At 44.8% G+C, this 25,745-nt stretch overlaps 1 protein-coding gene across 1 annotated transcript in view; it reads left to right on the plus strand.

Moving 5' to 3' along the window:
* ACAA1 (acetyl-CoA acyltransferase 1) overlaps nucleotides 1-25,745 on the plus strand; it is a 131,915-nt gene that overhangs the window by 94,606 nt on the left and 11,564 nt on the right. The window contains exons 6-8 of the mRNA XM_078665270.1: nucleotides 2,870-2,968; nucleotides 18,807-18,887; nucleotides 25,228-25,418. Coding sequence (XP_078521396.1) covers nucleotides 2,870-2,968; nucleotides 18,807-18,887; nucleotides 25,228-25,418 — 371 coding nt within the window. The remainder of the gene's footprint in view (nucleotides 1-2,869; nucleotides 2,969-18,806; nucleotides 18,888-25,227; nucleotides 25,419-25,745) is intronic.

The following is a 25,745-nucleotide window of genomic DNA, read 5'->3' on the forward strand; positions in this document are numbered from 1 at the left end:
CCAGTGAGCTCCGCAGCCATGGGCAGCGGCTTCCCATGGTCCAAGCCGCTTGATATAATTTATTCCCTAGTGGCCTCCTCCTGTCGTCTCTTTCAATGTAGTGATCCTAGGCCAGGGGCCCCATCGCGCTCTAGGAGGCGAACCCATGCACTCTGTCCAGTAGTCAAGTGTGCAAGCTAATTGCCTCTCACTGTCCCTTGTTTCAGGGGCCCAGACAGTGCCACCTGGCCAAACCCCAACTCCTGCAACACCACAGCAGGAACAAGCTTCTTATATGCATCTCCAGCAGATACTCAATGCAGGGCAGAGCCTCTATCTACTTTCCTGCTCCGCGCGGCTGCGACAAGCCCATCCACGGCCTCCAGTCCTTTCAGGGTCCCGTCCGATTCCTGTCTCCTCGGTCCAAGGCTCGCTTCCTTCAGTGGTCCCGCCAGCTCGGAAAGCTCCGGCAGAGTCATCCCGCCCTTCAGCTCATCCAATGCGCAGCAGGCCACAAGGACTATAGGAGTGTGCAGCTGTCTTCCGAGTTGGCCTAGGTAGCTTGGGTCCGTTCACGCAGTGTGTGTGGGGGGAACGCTATGACCTTAAATTCACTCGAAGGGAGTGGGACTGGCGGCTCAGAATACAGATTTAGGGCGGATTATGATATTGGCCGCCAGAGCCTCACCAAAGCGCAACCATCTTGCTGCCCGGCTCTCTAGTGCCCCCTCAATAACAGCAGTTTTAAGTACAGTCTTATCATTCTGTTCATTACTATTTATTTCGTTTGCACAAAATCAAGATCTTTAAAATAAAAAAAGTCCCAATTTCTTAGAGTAATGTTTGAGTGTGTTGTCTGCAAATTGTTTTGATTACAACTGTGTCCCTAAACTCATTTAACAGGACTGATAAGTCACCTGAAAACCCTGCCTGCGTAGAAAATAGCCTGGTGGGCTCGTGTTAGGACTGCGGTCAATTGGGCATCTCTGAGTGGGAGCACTCAACTGAGGCCATGCACCTTTGGTTTGATATCCCACCCCTGCAATTCTGGAAGAAATCTCCAGAATTCATATCCGGCCAAATGCATGAATGCCTTCCATGTTGTAGAAGTCCTCAACTAGTTTACAGTTTGTGAGCTGCCATTCTAAGTATGCGTTCCCTTTCATAGCGGGTGAAAACTCACAATTGCCTTTTTTGGGAGTCATAGGTGAAGAGATAGTTGCCAATCCCTCGGAAACCGATTCTCTCCATGCTTCTATGATAGCTCTCAGTACTGGGAAGAATATGGGTTTTTACTTGTTGGCCAACAAAGGGACCTTCCGCACATGCATGCCTGTCCATAAAACATCATTGTTTCTCTGCGGTGTCGGGCGATGCCACTCCACTAAACATCGAAGTTGTGCAGCAAAGTAATATTGCATCAGTCAAGGAAACCCCAGAACTTCCCCCTCTAATGCTGAAATTGTTATTACTTGACCATGTCATTTTTTCTAAATTCTGCTGTTTGTGTCTATTATACCTGGTAGGGGCTGCAAAGGCATTGTTTGTATCACGTTCATGACTTTAGGTAAGAAGGCCATCTTGACCGCCTCTGTACGGCCCAACTGGGACAATCCCCCCTCATCTGCCAACTCTGCAAGTCTCTGAGGGCCAGCTCCAATTGGTCAGCGTAGTCTGGATTGCGTTGATGCTCAGAATTAGTGGATTTTGGTGTTCATTTTAAACCCAGCATTCCGGCCAAATATTTCTAGTTCTCATAGGAGGGCCGGGGTGGAGTTCAGGGGTTCCAGCAACATGATCCGCACATTTTGGGTATACATCGCTATTTTATGATGTTGCTTTCCTAGCTGCACTCCTTTAATCCTGAGGTTAAATCTTCTACTTGCTGCCAGCATTTCTAGATACGAGGCAAAAAGGAATGGGGACCGCGGACACCCCTGTCTCCTCCCCCTGCTTAGTGTGTTTTTACAGACTATTTACCGCCAGTGACATATCTTTGTTGCATTTCATTTCATGCCATAGCTTGTAAGTTTGTATCCACACTGTCTCCCTCCTCTACATCCATGATTTGCAGAAGAGCAAGCGCCATATTGCTGTATGGTTAGTTGGCTAGGTGTGCTAAGTGCAATTCTCCAGTAGAAGTCATGTCTCCCAGTTATTAACTTCTGCAGACCATCTTTCAACCAATAGAAAAGGTTCTCAAGTGTAACCCATGGATTAACTAAGAGCATGGCATGCTCCTTGAAGGGATCACTAACTAATGTCTCTTACAGATATATCGTTACACAAGTAGTAACTTGTGCAATAAGAAAGTTAACCTCAAGAAAATGCATGCATCACACCAACGTTGGACACTAATTCATGAAGCTTTTGTTCAACCAACACAACTCCAAATTGTATTTGCCATCTCTGTGTTGCTGTTTGCGCTATCTATCAGAAAATCTACGTAATAAGCTTAGCACGGATATGGGTTAAGGGATGTTCTTGTCCTCAAGAATAGATTAGGAAAGATTCAAACAGCATTACAACTAGCAGTGATAATCACAAAGCATTGGTACAGCCTTTCACATCACTGAAGTAGCCTTTTTTGATGATGCGTTGCTTGGCATAGGTAGTACTCAAGAGACACCAGAATGGATGCTGCCCATCAACATATCAGTTTTCTTGACCTGGAGAAGTGCACAAAGGATAACATTTTCCTCTTTTTTTTTTTTTTCCAAATACATCCAAAATGTAGTTGAATGTGCGGAACTGTACCTTTTGTGAACCAATTTTGTGTCGGAGACCATATTCTGGAATCTACTTTTATGAAGCACTTTTTATGTTCTTTGTTTGTTTCAGAGCTTTTTAACTATAGAATATGCGGTAGCAATGCTTTCTTTTTTTTCAGCGTTGAATCCATGAGTCTCAGATCCGCATCAACACCAGGCGATGTGAGTTCCCGCATGTTGGATCACCCTAAAGCCAGAGACTGCATTATCCCTATGGGGTAAGTGGCACTTCTTCTGTTCGTAAATGTACCAGTTTTTAAGAACCCAAATTATAATGACATCGTGTTTTACAGTGTATTGGTGAGGCCTTTGCTTATGATGCTATATAGGAAGTGTTTTTATGTTGTGCGTGATGGCCACTGAGGTGTTGGTATTATGTTATGGGACCCAGCACCACAGTACTCAGCAGTGTGATGGATGAAGAAATGTGTGATATTGACGTGCAGTGTTTGGTTTTCAGTAAGCTGGCGGCTTTGATTGGGCCTGCAGAACCTTTTGTGCTATTTCTTCTGATCACAGTGAACTTAATAGGTCATCACACTAGTTGTCAGGCCGAGATTTTAGTTTGTTTATAATTTTTAATGATTCTGAGCGAGCCTATCTAGACTTTGCCTGAAATCAGACCTTGCAATTTAGTTCTGGCATTTCCTGTTCAATATGTTAATTTGGTGGCCGGAGCCAATGACATCCACAAGCCCCCTTTTCTGATGAACTGTTTACATTAGCCACTCCTATCATCTGTTTTTTTCTGCGTTTTGTGCTCTTTCTTCCTATATGTGTTGTGATATCCTGTTTCCGATCTATTTCTGAAGTTTTCACCTCCCCATTCGAAAACCATTGATCGTCTGTTATACTGCTTTTTACCACTATTATTTGGGTCCTCCCCAATTTCACACAAATGGATGAGGCCCTACCACAAAACTTGATGAGGAGACTCCAAAATTCAACTTAGCCTGGTCTTCCTGTATATAGACAAAAGTACTGAACTGAGCTGGTCCCCATGGAATGCCGAGGTTCCCAGTGAAAGGCACAGGCAGATCAATCTTTCTTTCCTAGGATGAAAAGGAGAGACCGTGTCGTACTACTTGTACCTCTCCGGTAAAAACGGTGCATGTGTTGGACAACATAAACGTCAGGAGTGTGCCAGACTGAATCTATGCACACCCTCACGATATGTTGGCCTATAGTCCTGCAAGCCCACAGTGCACAATCTGGAGCCCTAACCTTATAGGGTAACAAATGTGTAGGCAATTTTTGAACCTGACAACCCTGATCCCCAAAGAAAGCGTGGAAACATATCTAGAACTCTTTCGTTTGGGTTCTCATGCATATCCAAAGAAATACACGAGAAATACTAAGAAAGGCATTTCAGTGTTTACTTAAGCATTGTGATCCTTGTATAAAATACGTGGGCTGGGATTCTTGGTAGAAAGAAATAGAATAACTTAATTAGCAAATTGAGAACAGTGAAAAGGATAAACGATTTCACCATTTTGCTAGAACAGTGAATATATGCAGGCATATAAGTACTGTGTATAGTGTACTCCCACCTAGTTCCAGCTGGTGTGGGGCACTCTTGTCACGTTGTCAGGATAGGTCTGGTAAGAAACACCACCATTAACGTGCTCAAGTTTCTTAAGTTGCCCACCCTTTTACACACAATGACTTTTGATATACATTTGCATACATGGCAACTGTGAGTCTGCCCTTCCAAGTGGTGTCACCCCAGTCCTGGACCCATGGAAGTGGGCCTAAGGTGCTTGCTCCATTGGAACCGGGACTTCCTCTGCTGCCGAACTGGCACATTGCTGCTGCTGCGCAGATTGGATCCGATGCGTTGCCACTGCTGCGCAGATTGGAACTGCCTCTGTGCGAGTCGAACCGCTGCTGAGCCAATCGAAACTGGCTCATCGCTGCTGCTGCGTTGATAAGACCCGACGCATCTTCTTCGGAATCGGCGCTGCAAGATGCTCTTCCCTGCGCAAAGTCTTTGCATCCCCGTCAATGGCAGCTTCGAAGATGACGAGACTCTGCCTTGCAGCTTACCTGCTCATCGGAGCCGACACATCGCAGCACAAGCCCCATCGACAGGATCCTCTATGTCGACGTATCGTGATCTCGCACCGCACCTTGCTGCATCTCGAAACCGGCGCATCCCCTCTGCTGCGCAACGTATCCTTGAACTAAACCCACGCAACACTCCACAACCTCTGATTAAGGTACTTTTGTTCAGCCGGTCTCATTGGATCTGGCCAACCCCCCATCGCAGTCGGCCTGAACTTTGGACTTTGTCTGTCCATTGTGACCATTTATTCCAAGTTAGTGCTTTACACTTCTTAGCACTATTTTTACTTAAACCCTTTAAACATCATATTCTCAAGTTTCAGGTATTTTATTTTGTTGTTTGATCTTGTTTTATGTATTCAATTATGTTCTATTTTCTAAACTGGTGTAGGATATTTTTGTGTGATGTTTTCACTATTTTTACTGTTTGAAGTGTTGCACAAATATTTGACACATTGCCTTCAAGTTAAGTCTGACTGCTCTGTGCCAAGCTACCAGAGGGTTAGCCCACGTTAATTTTGGAATTGCTAGTGCCTAACCATGACTAAAATTGTGGTTACTGCTTGACTAGGGCTCATACCCCAGGCAACCATGGAACTCAATTTCAAGAACAAGAGTTAACTTCCCTTTTCCGGTATAAGTGAGTACTTTAATTGGGAGAGTTTGGAATCGGAATGACACATCATCATAATACTAGTGACATTTGTTAATGTAGTTTATCATCCATTGGACAACCTACATCATCAAAAACATTTTATTTTAATTGTATTTGTCTGTAGAGTTTTATATAGTGCTAGCTCGACCCGAGGACATCAGAACGCTTCACAGTGTATACATGGTAGCAAACTAAGTAAATAGGCGATACTTAAGAGGGTATAAGGAACACTAGCAATGTATTTCTGACGTAGACACAAATAGCAGTATGTTAGAGAAATAAATGCATGTCTTAGCGTCAGTGGCTGATGTAGTAATGAGGTAGCGACAACATAACAATATGATAATTCTTGGATACATTTGCAATGGGTAACATGAGGAGTAAGTAAACAAACATATTGCCAGCTATTAACTTTGGGCTACCTCACGCGTAGGCAAAATATAGGAGGACATTAGAAACATTATCGGAGTTGTTTTTGAGGTAGCGAAGCATAGATACAATTGCACAAGATGTCCGGGGAGTAAGTAGACCTAGATAAGACCAATAATTCACAGTGAACTGCGATGTGTATGAGAATTGAATGGGTGAGATGGGTAGAATCAACTTTATTCGACCTAATAAATAGACCATAAAAGCACAACAAAAAATACATACAGAAAAAAAGACATTCATTTCATTTCATTAATACTCGTCTATTGCAATATTTAACTCGCCCCCACTGGAATTTAAACGTACAGTGAGTGAATATGCGGGAGTGTAAAAACCTCAAGTCAGGGTCCACCATACATTCCTATTCTATTCAGTTAAATTGATTCATGCTAATAAAATATTAATAAAAATCCATGAAAATGTTTGTCATATAAAAGCAAGTTAACTAGGGAACATATTTTATTTAGTCACTTATCCCTTGTCACATGAAATTATTCATGTCATAATCTAAATGTTCTTCCTAGCATAAAAAAGACTCCATAAACAGCTTGACCTTCTCACACATATCTTGATGGTTAGCAACGTCTGTAAAAAAAAATATGCCGGACAGCATTGAGTAAATGATAGCTGCTTCAAAAGACTTAAAATTTAGCGAATCCTCCATGTGTTATAAAATGTACAGAAGAGTACAACATGCATTGTACTCTGTACTCAGATGTTATCACAGGGACAATTACATAAGTTTAAAGAACAGTCATTAAGTTCCATTAAGCTGACCTTCCGGTGAAAAGTGTCCATTCTGAAATGAATCATGAATCTGTGCCTATGATTCGGTACAGCTGTCCGGTAAAACTGCATATAACTAGTTAAAATAAGCTGATTCCTTCAAACAGTAGGCTTTAGAAGTACATCTGACAACCGTATATTCTCTAAATGGTTTAATCATTCTGTTTTTAGGTCTTTCCTACTAAAATTGGACTACCCCTAATTGGCACATTTGCTTTACTTGTAAGTCCCTAGTAATTGGTACTTAATGTATACATGGCCTGTAAGTTAAGTGCTACTACTGGGCAGCAGTACTTATTGTGCCACCCACTAAAGTAGCACTGCAAAACATTTCTCAGGCCTTCCACTGCAGCCTGTAGTGCAGTTTTAAACTGCCATTTCGACCAGGCAAAATTAAACTTTTACCAGGCCTAAACTTTCAATTACTTGTGGGTCACCCCTAAGGGAGGCAGCTCATGGGGCAGTGTGCTACCTATTTCATGTGCTGTTTTCGCCGATGTGATAACTCTAGCAGGCATAACTTTGTTGCATAGCGGTGATCTAGTCAATCTAGTCTAGTCAATCTGGACGATTGACTAGATCACCGCTATCCTCCATAACTGATTAGCAATTTCCTCAATTATGTACAGTAGAGCATTGACATCTTGTGCTAATGATTTGGGTGCACTAGGTATATGTTCATTGTGGCAAAGGTTGGCTTTTTCTGGCATTCACAAATGCTTGTTCAATTGCATTTACAACTCTGGAAATCTCTGGCCCAGATATCATCCATCTTCTGAGAGTTCCTGTAACTTCTATCAGACCTACAGCACCACCATCTCTCTTGATGATAGCATTTTCCTGCACCTGATTTTGATCTATAGCACTTGTTGAGAATGCGCTGTTGCTTTTATTGACAACAAACTTTCCTTTACGAAACTCTGAGTGAATGTGTGGGTAGCTTTCTGCTACTGTTGCAATGTCGCGTATGTGGACAGACCACCATCGAGAACGACTGATTTGTAGTAAACATCCATGGAACCATCTGATGGAACCATCTGATCAAGAACTTGTACATACAAATAAAAGTTACCCTCTCTAATTCAACAACCAAATTCAAGTATCTGCAGATCCATAACAGTAGTCCAAAATTGGAAGTGTGGGTGTTTGTTCGATTTCCACTTAAGCCAGTTAGAAAACTCCCTAATTTCTTTATGGGACTGTCTAAATTCAAGATAACTTTTATAAGACTTCTCTCTAATACTTACAGTGGAGCAATAGTAATTTGATGAGCATGACGTGTACAGGTTAAGTGGGAAACATTAATTATAGCATCAGTTTTTCCTATTGTAGTGATGTCAGCTAGCACTAACCCACTGGTCCATCCACTGTTCGAAAGCCAGTCTCCAGGCACTTTAAAGAAAGTCATTTCGATATGAAGTCCTCTCCCCTCATCCTCACAGCATATCTATCTTCACCATACAGATGTGGTACATCCCGTTGAATTTTTGCTAGGGTGAAAAGAGATTGGTCAATTAAAATAATAGGTGTTTGTCCTGGATCGAAATAATGAACAGACTCTTTAATGACTTTCATGCAATGCAAGACCATGGATATAGAGTGAGCACTTTCTGTGAACTGCGACAATAATGCAGTTGTTGACAGTGGTCTATTGATGGGTAGTAGCAATGAGGTATAGAATGCTGTCCAAGATATGTTTTCATCAGAAGAACAATTTCCACTCTCAACATTTGCGCATCACTCTTTCAAGCCATTTATATTCATAGGTGATAGCAGCATCAATGATATCACTTTGGTGATCATTTACTACAGATAGCAATGGTACGTGATAATCTGTATTCTTCATTGAAACTGATTCGATACTTGTATACAGTACTGGGAGATTAGAAATCCTGTTTTTACTTTGCCATATTTGGATTAATCACCACAATAACACAATCAATTCCTTCTAGTTCTTGTTTTGGGTGTTGTCAGAGTTATTGCTGTTCCATGTAAGGAGTGTTTAGCTTTCAGGGAACATGGGTTGTGATCTATGTTATCAATATTTCCACCGGTGAGTACTTGAAACTTCAGTTTTGGTGGGCACACAACTTGTTCACTCTCAGACAGTGTGCAATGCTATTTCCTAAGACAGCAGACACTTGCAAAGCCCTATCTTATGAAATACAAATACCTAGTTTATGGACCTTGCCAATAAGTTCTCGATTTCTTGTTTGACTGCGGATAGAAAGAGCAATGTATCTGGACAGATGAGTTTCTTTGTTGCTGTTATGTCTAGGAACTGAAGAAGAGTCTGTTCTTGAATTCTTTACACTGTTAAACCTCAGTAATTCGAAAATAGACAATGCTATATTGGTAGTGGCTGTTTCACAGGAATACTGATCTCTTATATCTGCTCCATCAAATATAATTTTAACAAGGGTAAGAGGCGATTCCGGAACTGATCGGTTTCTACAATCTTCCCCAAACGTCCCGTTGAAGTTTTCAGATTTCTGCAGCACCTCCCTTCTAACAACGATTGCTGCATTAGCAATATTTATGGCGTCAAAAATTGATTTGTCAAAGCAAATACTAATGCGGATCCTCAACAGCTAACACAACATCTTTTCCTTAGTTGTGTAACTTCAAACCTCTTGTATTTCTGAGAACTCTCTCTTTTAGTCTTGTCGAGTTGACCTTACCTGCTGTGGAATCGAGCAGCTTTACTCTGGTTGTGTATAGGTTTATTAAGTCACAGAATTTGATTTTTGTTTTTTTAACATATCCGACTTGCGAATCTTTCAGATAAGATGCAAGCTCGTCTAGAGCTATTCCTTCTACAGAGGTCTCCCTATGTGATTCATTTTTTATTCTTTTGTACACTTCGTGCTCTGTTATAGAGTCCAACTAAATATTAATGATGGTATTCAGCATCTTGTGTGTGCATATTACCCATAGCCAATTATGCAATAAGCACTCTGTCTTGCACTAACTGACCAGCATTAGCTTTATGCTTTACAGATGTATCTGATTCATTGTAAAAGAAAATACATTTCTTCCAGGAATTTTATTTGGAACTGGAATTGCCGAATGTGTGTTTAACTGGACTACCCTATATCCGCATCACTGTTTTCTTTTCTAAGCCTGTTGCAGCATTTGATTGTCACACTTGTTAAAAAGCAATTTATGTCACAATGAATTGTTAGTCCTTAATGTCTGCTCAATGCCAGAACCATCATTAAGATTTTCTAGTTCGATATTCATAGTTGCACATTCCAGTCCTTTAAATTTCTTTAGGTTATGGTCTAAAACACTATATCCAGACCCATAATATTTGCATGTAGCATTTGCTGGGCTGATAAGTCTTTCCGAAGTGCTTTCCTGACAAAGAACTCACATGGACCAATTTGTTGCAACAGCATTATCATGCTGGACAGCTTGACCACTAGTTGTGGGTGTTGCAATAAGGTATTGTTTCAAAATGCTTCTCATTTTCAGGTATGACAGAAGATGTATTGAAGCTGGAGAAAAAAAATAGAATGGTACATATTAATATTTAATCCAAATTAGTAAATGTTGATAAATGTCAATAAGTATGAATAATTACATCAAATTTATAAGAGATTTGAATTTTTAGGGTTTCTACATGGTTTTGGCAGCCATTTTTGTTTTATATTTTACGTCAACCTAGATTCAATATGGCATGCACATGACATGCACTGCCTTTACACATGAACTTTTGGGCCAAATCTGAAGCAAATTGGAAGATTTAAAAAGATTTTTTTGATATTTGTCAGTCATCTTGGATTGTGATTAGACTATATAACGTCATAGGCAAGATACACTTGAGGTCTTGTTCTTATATGATTACTATTACAAAGACAAATGTTTGCACCAACTTTCAGATATATATCACAATGTGAACGCTTTTTGATAGAAAACAGGCTTAACAGCCGTACTATAACACTGTCACTTTCCATTTGGCTTCTTTGCAGGCATTAGCACAAAGACTGAGAACAGAATGAAATTCTGTAAAGTCAGTTATTGTAGGTTAACGCATCTTTCTGTGATTTTGGCCAGAAATGGTCATAGGGAAATAGACTATAATTCAAAGGGCATAGAGTATCTTACATGGCTTTTTTCAAAAGTAGTATTATAGCATTTTTCTATCTGTCCGGTATGGTCCGAAACTTCAGTGATGCATAGCAAAGGGCATGAATATCTGGTAGAAGAGAGGGAGATAAAGCTTATGCTGCTTTGGGAGTAAAACCGGGCTTTAATACTAATGGGTAAGCAGATGTAATCGAGGTTAAAAGCACCATAATCTCCTTCTGTGACATCTAGTCAAAGTGGTCTATTTTAAAAGTGCATCTAAAACCCACTCAGATTGGGAAAAGAGAGGATGTAAAGATGGGTCAATCAAATTGGCTATTTTATTCAGAAAGAAATGAGAGTAGAGTGAAACATTGTTGTAGGAGACTGTGATGCAGAGAGGGCATCAGGATACATTAAAGATCTATAGATTGAGAACCTCTCCGTAGAATGATTGTGTGACTTCATGATCTGTGTATGATAATACTGCGACCTGGAGTCTGTGATGAGTGATTTATATCTCTGCAACCCTTGCTTACATTTGTGTCTGGCTAAGGAACAGTTAGAGTGCTTCCAAAGATGCTCTCATGTTTTTTACATTGACTTTTGGTCGTACGTAGGTGGTCTTTGTACCAAGAAGCAGTTGCCTTTCTATCCCCAATGTGTTTTGTACCAACCCTGCTAAAAAAGTGCAGACCAAAAACCGATTCTTTGACACAATGTAGTACCTTTTTTAGGTCGAGCCTAGGTAGCACATGCGCTGTCTCTTCAAGACATGCAGTATTTACTCTGTGGGCTTACAGGCTGCCCGTTGCCTTTTTATTCATCCTTTCGATTGTCTTTCAGAAATGCTTGCTTGCTAGTGGTTAATGCTTCCTCTTTGTCCCTCCTTTTTGTGTTTGGTTTCCTCCCACAGAGCATCCCCCAATTGCTGTTAACATTATGCTACTGTGTTTGTGTTCATTTGGTGGACTTTTTTACTTTGATTCCTGCTTGTGTCCCTGTTTGCCCATCTACAGTGGTTCAGCTTCGGCACCCGTGACTTAATCTCCCTGTTCTGTTCAAATACTAAAATGACATTTCAGACATAGTTTTTTTAAAAATTGCCTCTTTAAATTTCTCTGACTTCAAAGTGCCAGAATTTCCCCCAATCCCATCCTGCTTCGCTGCTTGCTGCTTTAGTGAGCCTTGGTCACCGTACCTTTAGCAGCCCACCTTTGCAGCACGTTAAGGATGAGGCTTGGGCAAGTCCTGTCACATTTTCTCTGACTCAAACTCAAAAATATTTCCTCTGACGCTTGTTTATATAATGTGATCTTGAGCGACTCAAAGGTGTTGAAACACTTTACATGAGCGCCAGTTACATCACACAAGGTCAGATCAATTTTTAGGGGCATTTTTATAGAGTGCGAACTCGATTGACCCAAAGGTACTGAAGCGATTTACAAAACCGCCAGTTACATACGAGGCAAGGTTAATTTTTTCATTTTTAGATGTGTGGATATTAATTGATGCTGACGCCGCCCCTCTTTATTCATTATTTCCCCTCTACCTGAAAAATGGGATCCATTTTGTTATGTCCAGTGCCCCTGTACCTAGACCCTTGCCCTGTACCTAGATGGTAAGAGCAGTGTTTTGAATGGAAAACTCTGGAGAAGGGTGTCTGGTGAATAGAGGCGCGGGGAGGAGGAATGTAATGTCTCCACCATTGGAAAGTACTTCACTGCTTTTTAGGTCTCGGCAACGAGAACTATTGTCGCCTAGTAAGCTAGCAAGGGACTACAGAGAGGTGGACGAGCCGACCAGGGTCTGTGGACGCGCACAAAGGCAGGCAGGCAGGCAGGCAGGCAGGCATGCGCCAGACATACACACAGACACACAGACAGACAGACACACGCACGCATGCATGCATGCACACACACACACACACACACACACTCTCACACTCTCTCTCTCTCTCTGCCGCCCCCCCCCCCCCCCCCCACTCACCGGGCTCTTTCCCTCCGCATCGGGTCAGTCACGGCAGAAGGCAGACTCGTGTCTTCTCCGGCGATCTTCAGCTGATGTGCACGCCCACGCTGCGTCGTGCGCGCCCGTTGATCCTCAGCTTGTTTACAATAGCGATCGTTTCTTCCGCTAGCACTCCGTGGCATCTCAGACGCACAGCAGGTAGCATTAGCACCTCTTGTTTTAAAATGCGTTTGTTTATCTAGGACGGACACGTTTACTGGTTGCTTGTTATTTATTGTCTTCTTTCCTCTGCTTTCCCCTCCCACCCCCTGCATGCGTTGCTTCTTCCCTTCCCACCCAGTGTGTATTGCTTCTTCCTAACCCCCAACCCCCCACGGTCGGTGTTGCTTCTTTCCCTCCTACCCCCATTCAGGGTTGCTACTTCACCAGTCACCCCAGAAAGTGTTCCCTATTCTCCTATTGCACATACGACATGCTTTCCTACAAGGACACCTGCTTTTCCACTCCCTGCTCCTCATCTCTGGCCCGCCCCGGGCGTCGTGCTTTAGGTTTTCGCACTGCGCCAGCTTTCATATTAACAACACTGGCGCCATGCTTAATATTTTGACAGGAGCCCGCTTTTATGGTTTTTTTTTGGTATTCATTAGCATTTTTTTACAGTAGTACAGCACGCTACACGTAATCTTCAACAAGGGCAGCCACGCAGCCCGCCTAGCTCTATTTCAACATCTGCCGCTCCTAATCAGCAACAATGGTGGCTGCACCTTCTACATCTTTTTCGTGTTTATCCAGTTGGTTCCTTTATGAGATCTACACAACTATGTGCCTTTCCATTCAGTGGTCTGGAGTGCAGGTTTGCACGTATGTCGCAGTTTATTCAGATTCCTAACATACCGCGGTTTTGCACCAGCACTGGTGTGTTTCGGGCGGCCTTCAAACTGATTTATGTTCTGCATCTCTTCCCCACCAAAGCAGTGTCCAGTCCGAGTGCGCTCTTCGAGGACTTGTCGTTTCACTAGTTCTAGGAGCAGCTCGTGTGAGCACCAGTGTTTACAGGCGCACAGGCTGTTCATATTACTTATCGTCCCTGAGATATTTATTACCTATCTCGACTCTAGGGCAGTCACAAATTCTGACACTGCTTCCTACCAAGGACCTTTTATGGCAACATAAGAACCATTGTTTTTCTAAAACATTAGTCAACCCCAGGTTCACTTATTAGAGTCCCCTTGTTTTCCTTACTACATTGTTCTCACACGGCACGCCGCACTCTATTTCAACATCTTACAATGCTTTTTAGGTCTCGGCAACGAGAACTATTGTCGCCATGTAAGCTCGCAAGGGAGTACAGAGCGGTGCACGAGCCGACCAGGGTCTGTGGACGCGCACACACAAAGGCAGGCAGGCACACACCAGACAGACAGACAGACAGACAGACACACGCACGCACACACACACGCACGCACACACACACACACACACACACACCCTCCCTCTCTGCCCACTCCCTCTCTGCCGCCCCCCCCCTCTACCCCCACTCACCGGGCTCTTTCCCTCTGCAGGGGGTCAGTCACGGCAGCAGGCAGGCTCGGTGTCTTCTCCGGCGATCTTCAGCTGATGTGCACGCTCACGCTGCGTCTCCTGCGCGCCCACCACGCTGTTTCGCGCCCGTTGATCCTCAGCTTGTGATTACTACTCCTTCTAACCCGGATTCTAAATTACTATTTCTTGGTTCTCTAACTCCACTCTGTTGATTCGTAACAAACTGATATTCAGCACATTTCAGAGTCTCGCTTTTGCTTCTCATAAATACAATAAGATTATTTTAAGCAATGTCTACCCTTCTTTTGGTTCTGTGCCTATTATGCTTCGGACTATAGAGTTTTAGAAAGTGTGGTGGAAGATTCCGTGATATCAGCGGTGTGCACAGTGCAGAGTGAGTGTGCAGAGTAGTGAGTGCAGAGTAGTGAGTGCAGAGTAGTGAGTGCAGAGTAGTGAGTGCAGAGTAGTGAGTGCAGAGTAGTGAGTGCAGAGTAGTGAGTGCAGAGTAGTGAGTGCAGAGTAGTGAGTGCAGAGTAGTGAGTGCAGAGTAGTGAGTGCAGAGTAGTGAGTGCAGAGTAGTGAGTGCGCAGAGTGAGTGCGCAGAGTGAGTGCGCAGAGTGAGTGCGCAGAGAGAGTGTGCAGAGAGAGTGTGCAGAGAGAGTGTGCAGAGAGAGTGTGCAGAGAGAGTGTGCAGAGGAGTGAGTGTGCAGAGGAGTGAGTGTGCAGAGGAGTGAGTGTGCAGATGAGTGAGTGTGCAGATGAGTGAGTGCAGAGGAGTGAGTGCAGAGGAGTGAGTGCGCAGAGTAGTGAGTGCGCAGAGTAGTGAGTGCGCAGAGTAGTGAGTGCAGAGTAGTGAGTAGTGAGTGCAGAGTAGTGAGTAGTGAGTGCAGAGGAGTGAGTGCAGAGGAGTGAGTGCAGAGGAGTGAGTGCAGAGGAGTGAGTGCAGAGGAGTGAGTGCAGAGGAGTGAGTGCAGAGGAGTGAGTGCAGAGGAGTGAGTAGTGAGTGCAGAGGAGTGAGTAGTGAGTGCAGAGGAGTGAGTAGTGAGTGCAGAGGAGTGAGTAGTGAGTGCAGAGGAGTGAGTAGTGAGTGCAGAGGAGTGAGTAGTGAGTGCAGAGTAGTGAGTAGTGAGTGCAGAGTAGTGAGTAGTGAGTGCAGAGTAGTGAGTAGTGAGTGCAGAGTAGTGAGTGCAGAGTAGTGAGTGCAGAGTAGTGAGTGCAGAGTAGTGAGTAGTGAGTGCAGAGTAGTGAGTAGTGAGTGCAGAGTAGTGAGTAGTGAGTGCAGAGTAGTGAGTAGTGAGTGCAGAGTAGTGAGTAGTGAGTGCAGAGTAGTGAGTGCAGAGTAGTGAGTGCAGAGTAGTGAGTGCAGAGTAGTGAGTGCAGAGTAGTGAGTGCAGAGTAGTGAGTGCAGAGTAGTGAGTGCAGAGTAGTGAGTGCAGAGTAGTGAGTGCAGAGTAGTGAGTGCAGAGTAGTGAGAAGTGAGTGCAGAGTAGTGAGTAGTGAGTGCAGAGTAGTGAGTGCAGAGTGCAGAGTAGTGAGTGCAGAGTAGTGAGTGCAGAGTAGTGAGTGCAGAGTGCAGAGTAGTGAGTGCAGAGTGCAGTGCAGGTGAGTGCAGGTGAGTGCAGTGCAGTGCAGGTGAGTGCAGTGCAGGTGAGTGCAGTACAGGTGAGTGCAGTGCAGTGCAGGTGAGTGCAGTGCAGGTGAGTGCAGTGCAGGTGAGTGCAGTGCAGTGCAGGTGAGTGCAGTGCAGGTGAGTGCAGTGCAGTGCAGGTGAGTGCAGTGCAGTGCAGGTGAGTGCAGTGCAGTGCAATGCAGGTGAGTGCAGTGCAGTGCATGTGAGTGCAGTGCAGTGCAGGTGAGTGCAGTGCGGTGCAGTGCAGTGCAGGTGAGTGCAGTGCAGGTGAGTGCAGTGCAGGTGAGTGCAGTGCAGGTGAGTGCAGTGCAGGTGAGTGCAGTGCAGGTGAGTGCAGTGCAGTGCAGGTGAGTGCAGTGCAGGTGAGTGCAGTGCAGGTGAGTGCAGTGCAGTGCAGGTGAGTGCAGTGCAGGTGAGTGCAGTGCAGTGGCGTGCAGGTGAGTGCAGTGCAGGTGAGTGCAGTGCAGGTGAGTGCCTTGCAGGTGAGTGCAGTGCAGGTGAGTGCAGTGCAGGTGAGTGCAGTGCAGGTGAGTGCAGTGCAGGTGAGTGCAGTGCAGTGCAGGTGAGTGCAGTGCAGTGCAGGTGAGTGCAGTGCAGGTGAGTGTAGTGCAGTGCAGGTGAGTGCAGTGGAGTGCAGTGCAGGTGAGTGCAGTGCAGGTGAGTGCCTTGCAGGTGAGTGCAGTGCAGGTGAGTGCAGTGCAGGTGAGTGCAGTGCAGGTGAGTGCAGTGCAGGTGAGTGCAGTGCAGTGCAGGTGAGTGCAGTGCAGTGCAGGTGAGTGCAGTGCAGGTGAGTGCAGTGCAGTGCAGGTGAGTGTAGTGCAGTGCAGGTGAGTGCAGTGCAGGTGAGTGCAGTGGAGTGCAGTGCAGTGGAGTGCAGTGGAGTGCAGTGCAGGTGAGTGCAGTGCACACTGCACTGGAGTGGAGTGGAGTGGAGTGGAGTGCAGTGCAGTGCAGGTGAGTGCAGGTGAGTGCAGTGCAGTGCAGTGCAGTGCAGGTGAGTGCAGTGCAGGTGAGTGCAGTGCGTGCAGTGCAGGTGAGTGCAGTGCAGGTGAGTGCAGTGCAGGTGAGTGCAGTGCAGTGCAGGTGAGTGCAGTGCAGGTGAGTGCAGTGCAGGTGAGTGCAGTGGAGTGCAGTGCAGTGTAGGTGAGTGCAGTGCAGTGGAGTGCAGTGCAGGTGAGTGCAGGTGAGTGCAGTGCAGGTGAGTGCAGTGCAGGTGAGTGCAGTGCAGTGCAGGTGAGTGCAGTGCAGGTGAGTGCAGTGCAGGTGAGTGCAGTGCAGGTGAGTGCAGTGCAGGTGAGTGCAGTGCAGGTGAGTGCAGTGTGTGCAGTGCAGATGAGTGCAGTGCAGGTGAGTGCAGTGCAGTGCAGGTGAGTGGAGTGCAGGTGAGTGCAGTGCAGGTGAGTGCAGTGAGTGCAGGTGAGTGCAGTGCAGGTGAGTGCAGTGCAGTGGCATGCAGGTGAGTGCAGTGCAGGTGAGTGCAGTGCAGTGGCGTGCAGGTGAGTGCAGTGCAGGTGAGTGCAGTGCAGGTGAGTGCCTTGCAGGTGAGTGCAGTGCAGTGCAGGTGAGTGCAGTGCAGGTGAGTGCAGTGCAGTGCAGGTGAGTGCAGTGCAGTGCAGGTGAGTGCAGTGCAGGTGAGTGCAGTGCAGGTGAGTGCAGTGCAGGTGAGTGCAGTGCAGTGCAGTGCAGGTGAGTGCAGTGCAGTGCAGGTGAGTGCAGTGCAGGTGAGTGCAGTGCAGTGCAGGTGAGTGCAGGTGAGTGCAGTACAGGTGAGTGCAGTGCAGGTGAGTGCAGTTGAGTGCAGTGCAGTGCAGGTGAGTGCAGTGCAGGTGAGTGCAGTGCAGGTGAGTGCAGTGCAGTGCAGGTGAGTGCAGTGCAGGGCAGGTGAGTGCAGGTGAGTGCAGGTGAGTGCAGTGCAGGTGAGTGCAGGTGAGTGCAGTGCAGGTGAGTGCAGTGCAGGTGAGTGCAGTGCAGTGCAGGTGAGTGCAGTGCAGTGCAGGTGAGTGCAGTGCAGTGCAGGTGAGTGCAGTGCAGGTGAGTGCAGTTGAGTGCAGTGCAGTGCAGGTGAGTGCAGTGCAGGTGAGTGCAGTGCAGTGCAGGTGAGTGCAGTTGAGTGCAGAGTGGTGTGTATTGACAATGTAAATGACAATGCCATTTATTTATGATTTAAAGAAAAAAAAAGAAATGTCATGAGCAATGCCAATAGCTCTACCTTTAATGATGCCGAGACCATTGCATTGTAAATGCTTGTTTTCTAGGCTGCTCAATGCTTTAGTGATGCAGTCACACACAGAATGTTATAGTGCAGTTGACTTGCATCGAGGCGCATGTCTTTCTGTCTGTGTATTAAAAAGCCGTGGAATGCACCCATTAATGTTTCCGAAGGCAAGCATGTATTCCTGAATCACATTGCTTGACCGAGTTTGTAGTAATTGTATAGCTCTTCAATCCCTAGTGGCACAGCTCCCTAGATAATATGCTGCATAAACAAACACTTCTAAGGTTCCAAAGGCGAGACCTATTGGCTATGACACCGCTTGTTATATTAGCTTTTTATGATGGAGCCAAAATAAATTAGGTATACAGCAGAGGAGCGAATTGTAGCTTTTACTTTGATACTTATTAAATAGCCATGCTCTTGGTAATCAGAATCCCACTTTTCTTCTGTGTGTTTAAAAAAAAAAAAAACAGGGTTTATCCTATGAAGGTGGTAAGTGCGAGTCCAAATTTAGATCAAACTAATTTCTTTAAAAAGTTGAATCTGTTCATTGTAACCAGTATTGATTTTCCAAACTTATATCAGTGTCGGTTCAAAATTCCAGTAAGAAATTGGTTTTGTTGATTGTTGTTCTGACGGTGGGATCCTGCTTATGTTTTTCATTGGTTATATATTTGCATATTGTTTTTGCAGCATAACATCAGAAAATGTTGCAGAGAGGTTTGGAATTAGCCGGGAAAAGCAAGATGCCTTTGCTTTCTCTTCCCATCAAAAGTAAGTGTTACCAATTATTTTTCAGGTAAGATGACCAAAGTAATTTCAAGTGTGAGAAAGCATGCAAGACAGAAAATAATGATATGGTACATAGTTTATATACACATTTTCCCTATATTAAAATGGAACTATATCCATGAGGTCTTTTATAGATTGTCATAAGTTTCCAAGAAGCAGGTATTGTGCTGGGCCAAAAATCTTTTGCCTGAGTTTGGACTAGCTGTGCCATCCTGCCCTTGTATTTTTCTGGGCAGCTCTGTATGTTTTCCTCCATTTAGCTTGATGCCCCGGTTCAATTTATTATTACACAAAAATGGCCTAAAGGTCAGTACATTTAGGCACAAGATATCTGTGCACATGCCAATCAAAGTTTGTAAGTTTATTAACCAAAGAAAAATGATCTGTGAATCAGTTTCAGACATCCAGTTTTCCCTAGAAAGGTGGGAGCGAAGTGTGCTGGGGGCACAGAGGCAGGACATGCTTTTATAGTAGTATCAGGACGGTTTTGCAGCAGACACATGGATATAGCTAAACGAAGGGAGCATACAGTTGTCTGGAGACTGAGATCATGAGAAGGGAAGAAGACGATTTTCAGCTGTAATAAGAATGTAAGCATTTTTGGCGGAGCAAGCTAATCATCGCTTTCCTGTCTCGGAAGCCAAGATGTGGAAGAGAAGCAGAAAAGAGTCACAGATGGGCATCTCCTTTAGGTGTGGCTAACATGAGCAAAAAAACATGGCTGCAGCAGTGACGTTAGGACAATAACTTGCATTTTACACCACAAAACCAGACAAAATATTGGGAGAATGACTCCTGCAATATTAGCAGACCCTTGAGACTTTCAAATGTTGTAGCCTCCGTTGTTGGCTCTGGCAGCCCATCCTGGCCACTTCAGCTAGTACCTGTATCCTCTTCATCAACTACACACTTATGATTCCTACACAGGTGTGCAAGGAAAAGACTGAATGACCAGGAGCTTGGAGCCTGTACTGGGTTGCCAATCCACATCATGACCGGGCTTACATCTGTCAAAGGTGGTGCAGTCTCCTTGCTACTTGGCCTGTGACTTGTTTTTAGATAGGAGGCACAGAAGAAAGCAGGTTACACAGCTATGTAGCACACTGATGTCATAAATTATGTCATAGAACATATGAGTGATGTAATATGTGAGGTCATAAGCAGTGCATGACAGGGCCCAAGTTGTAGTTTGCTTTGACAACTATAACTGATGCATTTCGGTGTTTTTTTTAGTTCAAAATAATTTCTAACTATACATTCACTTTAACCTTTTATTTTTTTTCAGTAAATTTCTTGTTTACTTTGAAATAAAATAATATTTTGATACCATACGTAAAGCCAACCCATTTGCGTGCTGTGGGTGGTTGGATGCAAGGACAGGCCTGCAGCCAGCCCCCACCCAAGAGGCAGGCAACCCCACTTGGCACACAGCCTATGATTGTGCGTGGCATGGGAGTGACCAACCCCTGTGCAGGCAGACAACCCCCCGCAGGCTAGAGCGGTGTACGGTTGGCCTTTTGCAGTGGGAACTCTTTTTCCTGAGATTTTTTGTTGTTGAAGGGGAGGGGCTGCTCCCCCCAGCCTTATTAGCCCCTTAGGATCACATCCCCTCGGGCCACATTCCATAATTAAGGGGCAGAGGGAAAGCAAACCCCTCTCCCCCATCCCTGAGCCTTCTAGGGCCCCGTAAACCTCATCCCCGGTGCCAAATTCCAATAAAAAAGGGCAAGGGGCCGCATAACCCCCACCCCAAGCCTTTTTGGGCTCCGAGGACCCCATCCCCGGGGCCAAATTCCAATAAAAAAGGGCAGGGGCCGCAGAAACCCACTCCCCAAGCCTTTGTGGGCTCCGAGGACTCAATCCCCTGTGGCTAAATTGCTGTAAAAAAGAGGAGGGGGCCATGTGGCCCCCCTCCCAGAGCCTTTTTTAACACCCAGGGACCCCAATATTCGGGACTAAAATCCATAGAACAGGGGAGGGTGCATCCCTCCGTGAGCCTTATTAGGCCCCATGGACCCCATCCCCCGGGTCCAAATTCCATATAAAAGGGGCGAAGCCACAGTGCCCCCCTCCCCTAACCTTATTTGGCCCTGGGGGCCACTCCGAGCGAGATGAATTGCCTAAAAATGGGTAGGTGGAAACACGGCCCAGTGCCAAAAGCAAATAAAAAAAGGTTTAGGGCTGCACTGAGCCCCTCCCCAAGCCTTACTAGGCCCCGGGGACCACAGCCCCCAGGGCGGAAATGCCTTATTAAAGGGAGGGAGCATGCTGCCCCTCTCCCGAGCCTTCTCAAGAGGTGGGTGCCCAGATGCCTGCCCGGTAACCCCCAAACAACAAGTTGAGTGCCTCGTTGGAGCCCCAGCTGGCTCACTACATAGTGCAGGAGCTGACATTGCTCCCACCTGGAGGGAGCAGCTAATTATGCATGCTCCATACAGGCGGGAGCATTATTAGTTGCGTTTCCTTGCCTGCACTCCTGCAAACAGGGAAACCGAACAGAAATCTGCTCCCAGCCAGCTGGAGCATGTTTAAATCTCCCTCTGGCTCGGAGCAGACCTGCCTTCCCTGCCTGCAGTCGTGTGTGCATGTTTGAACCCGTATAGCGGGAGATATAAAAATACTCCCATCCGTCTGGAGTAAGTAAATGTTTTCCTGTCCGTGCTAGTGCGGGCAGGGAAACTTCTGTCCCCGGGGCTGGGCTTCCCGAATACAGCAACTAGGCTGGTCCCGGGGATGGGTCCCGAGCCCTTAAAGGCTCAGTGGGAGGGCCTCATGGCCCCCCTCCATTTAAACTTAGTTTCAGTCCCTGATGGGGACCTACAATGGCTTGAGAAGGGGGCGACCCCATTTCCCGTTTGTTTGCAAGGGGTTATTTTTTAAATCAGCCTGCCCTGGGAGATGGGGTTCCCGGGGTCTTTAAAGGCTAGAAAAGGGGGGCTGTGCAACCACCCTCTCTTTTAAAAAAAAAAAAAAAAAATAGGGTTTTGTGGAATCTAGAAAGGCTCTGTGAGGAAGCCCTACTCATGCCTCCCAAATTATTAAACGAAGGGGGCGGGGCATTTTGTGGGGAGGGTAAAAAAAAAAAATTGCCAGGATCCTGCAGGAGCGGGATCGCAACAAAGATGTTGTTTTTTTTTGCCCCATGGGACGTGTCTGTGTAAAACGTTCAGTAGATTTGGAGAATTAAGGTTTAAAATGTATGGCTAACATCCAGGTGTGAAGCTCTAGTAGTCGCTCTCACGGCCTGTGTTGTGGGGCTATCGAATTTGGAGTTTTCCTGCTGTTACAGACTGCTTTCAGGAGGAAGAGAGAACAGAAGAGTGGGTACTTCAAAAATAGGCAGACCCCAAACACAAACGTCAGACTCTGGCCCTAAATTAGATTTGTTTCCTTGAAATGGACTAATAGAAGGGGAGCTTGAGGCCCACAAAATAGTCAACTGCCAAGCACTTAGTCAGGCTGTGTGAGGAGAAAAGTCTTCTGCCTGTGACCAGGACTGGGGTTTAAGGCCTACCTGCTGACCAGGTCCAGTGTACCCTATGAGGGAAAGGAGATAGCTGGAGGGAGGGAGGGCCCTTGTGTCATCCTGGAGGGTGTATCCCTTGAGTGAGGAGAGGACTGCCATGCTGATTGGGCCGTTGTCCATGTGCGCTTGAAGAGTTGGTGCCCCCATATGCCAAAGGGGGTGACAGCAAAGAGGAACATGTTGTCTTTTAATTGGGTTGTTGCCAGAGTATGAAGCAGGATTGTTGACCCTAAATGCCAGAGGAGGCTACCGGAAAGGACAAGGATTGCAGCCTGGTTGATGCCGTCATTGAAAGCATATGCCACACTAGTGTCCCTTGGGATCCTGAGCCCTGACTGAGATCGGAACCAAAAGCGGTCTAATCCCCACCCACCTGTAGGAAGGATCAATGGAAACGTGCAGTTGCTCTAGAGGATCCCTGAGGACACCCAGCCGCTGCCCCTGCAGAGCCGCTTGTGTTACCAAAGTCAGCCACTAAGCGTCTGCACATGTGAGTGAGAAGCTCTCGAAGACTTTGGTCATGCAATCCTTGCTGGAGTAGTTAAGACTGATCCCAGAGCCGGAAGGCCCTGGGCGGACTTGTATACCAGGTATCGCTTTGGTGGTGGAACTCTTTTCACTTCCCTAAAAGAGTCAAAGTAAGACTCAGACTGCTGGTGGGGGTCCTAACCTTAATGGTGCTATAGTGACTGGGGATTACCCACTAGTGAGAAGGAAGTGGGATTTGGGGCCTGCCTTTTGAACACTAGAGCCCTGACCTCCGGGAGCTGTGTGCATTGCTTGCGTATTTTACTTTGTGTTAGTATATAAATGCTACTTTTGAGTTGTAAGCCTGTGTTCAACCCCTTTATCTTTTCCCCTGCACCTACCCCAAGAAGCCTTGGACTGCTAGACCAGCACTACCACTGCAAGTCAAGTGCTCAAGGAGTACTTGACCCTGTTGTTAAGCATCCATTGTAGGTCAGGTCCCGGGCTTTCTGTAGTAAAAGGCCTCAATTCCCGCAGCTGGCCCCAGTAGCTCCACTTGCCGTGGCCGTCTGTAAGGGATTCTGATATTAAGTATAGTAATATTTTACTTTGCATTAAAAACCTTAAAAATTCACTAAAATAAATCAAAGGTTAAAGTGATGTTATACTTTGGTGAAAATGTCTGTTAACACGTAACATTTTAAACCAAAAAAACGACTAAAATTCACCAGTTATAGTTTACTGAGCTAACTAGAATTTGTGCCCTGCCATGCTATGCTTATGACCACAGATTGCATCACTCATGTTATGTTTAATGACATGATTGACAACATCATTTTGTTTTCTTTTTTCAATTCTCTTTATTCAAGTTTTCACATCTTTGCAAGTGTTACAATGGGTTATGCTAAAGCAGGACCGCATTTTGCTTTGTTCACTCTGTTCTGTTTAGAAACTTAGTTGGTTCATCTCTTAGGAGTTCCGCCCAGTTCGTTTCTTGCGACAACCCGCAAGATTCCTGTAGCATGGAGTTCTTTGAAATCCCCGGATACATTTTTGGTGATTGATAACACCACTGATAACATCTCAAATAATATCATTGATGTCAATACTGGCGATGGTGAGGGCATAAGTTCTAGGTAGCTCATTAAAATATAACTGCTGAATTGTGACCATTAGGAGAGTTGTTTTCCTGTGTAAAGTAATTGTTACATGGCATCTGTGAGGCATTAAAGTGTTTTTCTAATAATATATATATATATATATATATATATATATATATATATATATATGTGTGTGTATAGGTTTAACTGACAAAATTAAGTCTTGAAATGTGATACAAATTTACATTTAAAAAGCAAACAAACATTGAAATTTACAAGTTCTAGTTTTCTGAGCTAACTGTAATTTTTCCCCCCAGACACGCCTTGCTTATGACCTCACATATTACACCCATCATGATCTGTTAAATGACTTCATTGATGGTACCACTGATGACATCATCCAGACACTCTGACAATGTCTTAAAGGTCTTGTGGATATGAGCAATTCATCACCCTGCACCTGTGACTGATTTATTTCACTAATCATGTGATAATGGGCATATCGTCTGACCATGTGCTAGACACATAGATACTTCTCAAATCACCCATGACCAATGATGATCTTTGTAAATTGCAAAGCAACCTCTGCTTATTGGATAACCTTCTGCAATTCTAAATTAATTTGCCTGTTTAGTAGTTTTTTCTCTCTCTCTCTCTCTCTCTCCAAAAGACCACTGTGCCGTCAAAGTAAAGTTACTAACATTTGCTTTTTTTAGGGTTCTGTTTGCACTCCTATTACTCAGTACGTTTTATGATGTCTTTCCTTCCTGGACAGTAGGTCCAAATGAGATGTGTAGGTTTGACAGGCAGTTCTCCAGACTGTTTGCTGGCTCCATTAATGCTATTCCTGCTTCACAAGCTTGTGAGAATTGGTCTTGGAGAAAAATTACTTGCCTGCCCTGCAATCATTCACGACAACTTAACCTTTTTGATGTATTTTTCAGAGAGCTAAAGTTGAAGGCATGCAACGAAAATTAAAGTGAAACAGCCCTCGTGGGAGGGCCTTAGTTTTATCTTTGACTTCAGTAACCTATACATTTCTCCTGGTTTGACTATTCCCCATTGTTATAGTGGGCATGAATTACAGTCCGAACAATAGGGATTAACTTATTATTTGTTAATGTTTGTTCTCCTTGTGCCACCTGTGATGTGTGATTTGTGGCACAAGATGATTTATAGGTACCAATTTGCCCTTATTGTTCTTAATCATTCATTTTTGTGACATCAGGGCATGCAAAGCTCAACAATTTGGCAATTTCAAAAATGAAATTTTCCCAGTTACCACTACAGTCTTGGATGATCAGGGTAACCCAAAAACCGTAATAGTCGAACAGGATGAAGGAATACGTCCCAGCACGACTACGCAAGGCCTGGCGAAGCTCAGGCCTGCTTTTAAGGAGAATGGCAGCACAACAGCCGGTATGTTGACAAGATATTCTTAGAAATGTATTAATAAACAATTGAGTTGATTTTATGAGTGGGTGTGGCCTGACTGGATTTGATTCGTTATCATTTTATAGATTTACATTTATTTTATTTCATTTTTATTAAGTTTTGACGCCAGTTTGAGTTTTACCAAATGAGGTATGCATCGGTTTGTGAAGAGTTTATTAACCCTTGTAAATCAGTTAAAACCACAAACCATTTACCAAGGCTAAACTGATATCAAGAAATGTTAGTCTGTTGGAAAGTAGCTAACAATTCTTTGAAGCATTTTTCCCTGTGATTACAAAATGGGGGGATGTA

This window comes from Lissotriton helveticus, chromosome 10 (genome assembly GCF_964261635.1).
Source record: "Lissotriton helveticus chromosome 10, aLisHel1.1, whole genome shotgun sequence".
NCBI classification, from domain to species: Eukaryota; Metazoa; Chordata; class Amphibia; order Caudata; family Salamandridae; genus Lissotriton; species Lissotriton helveticus.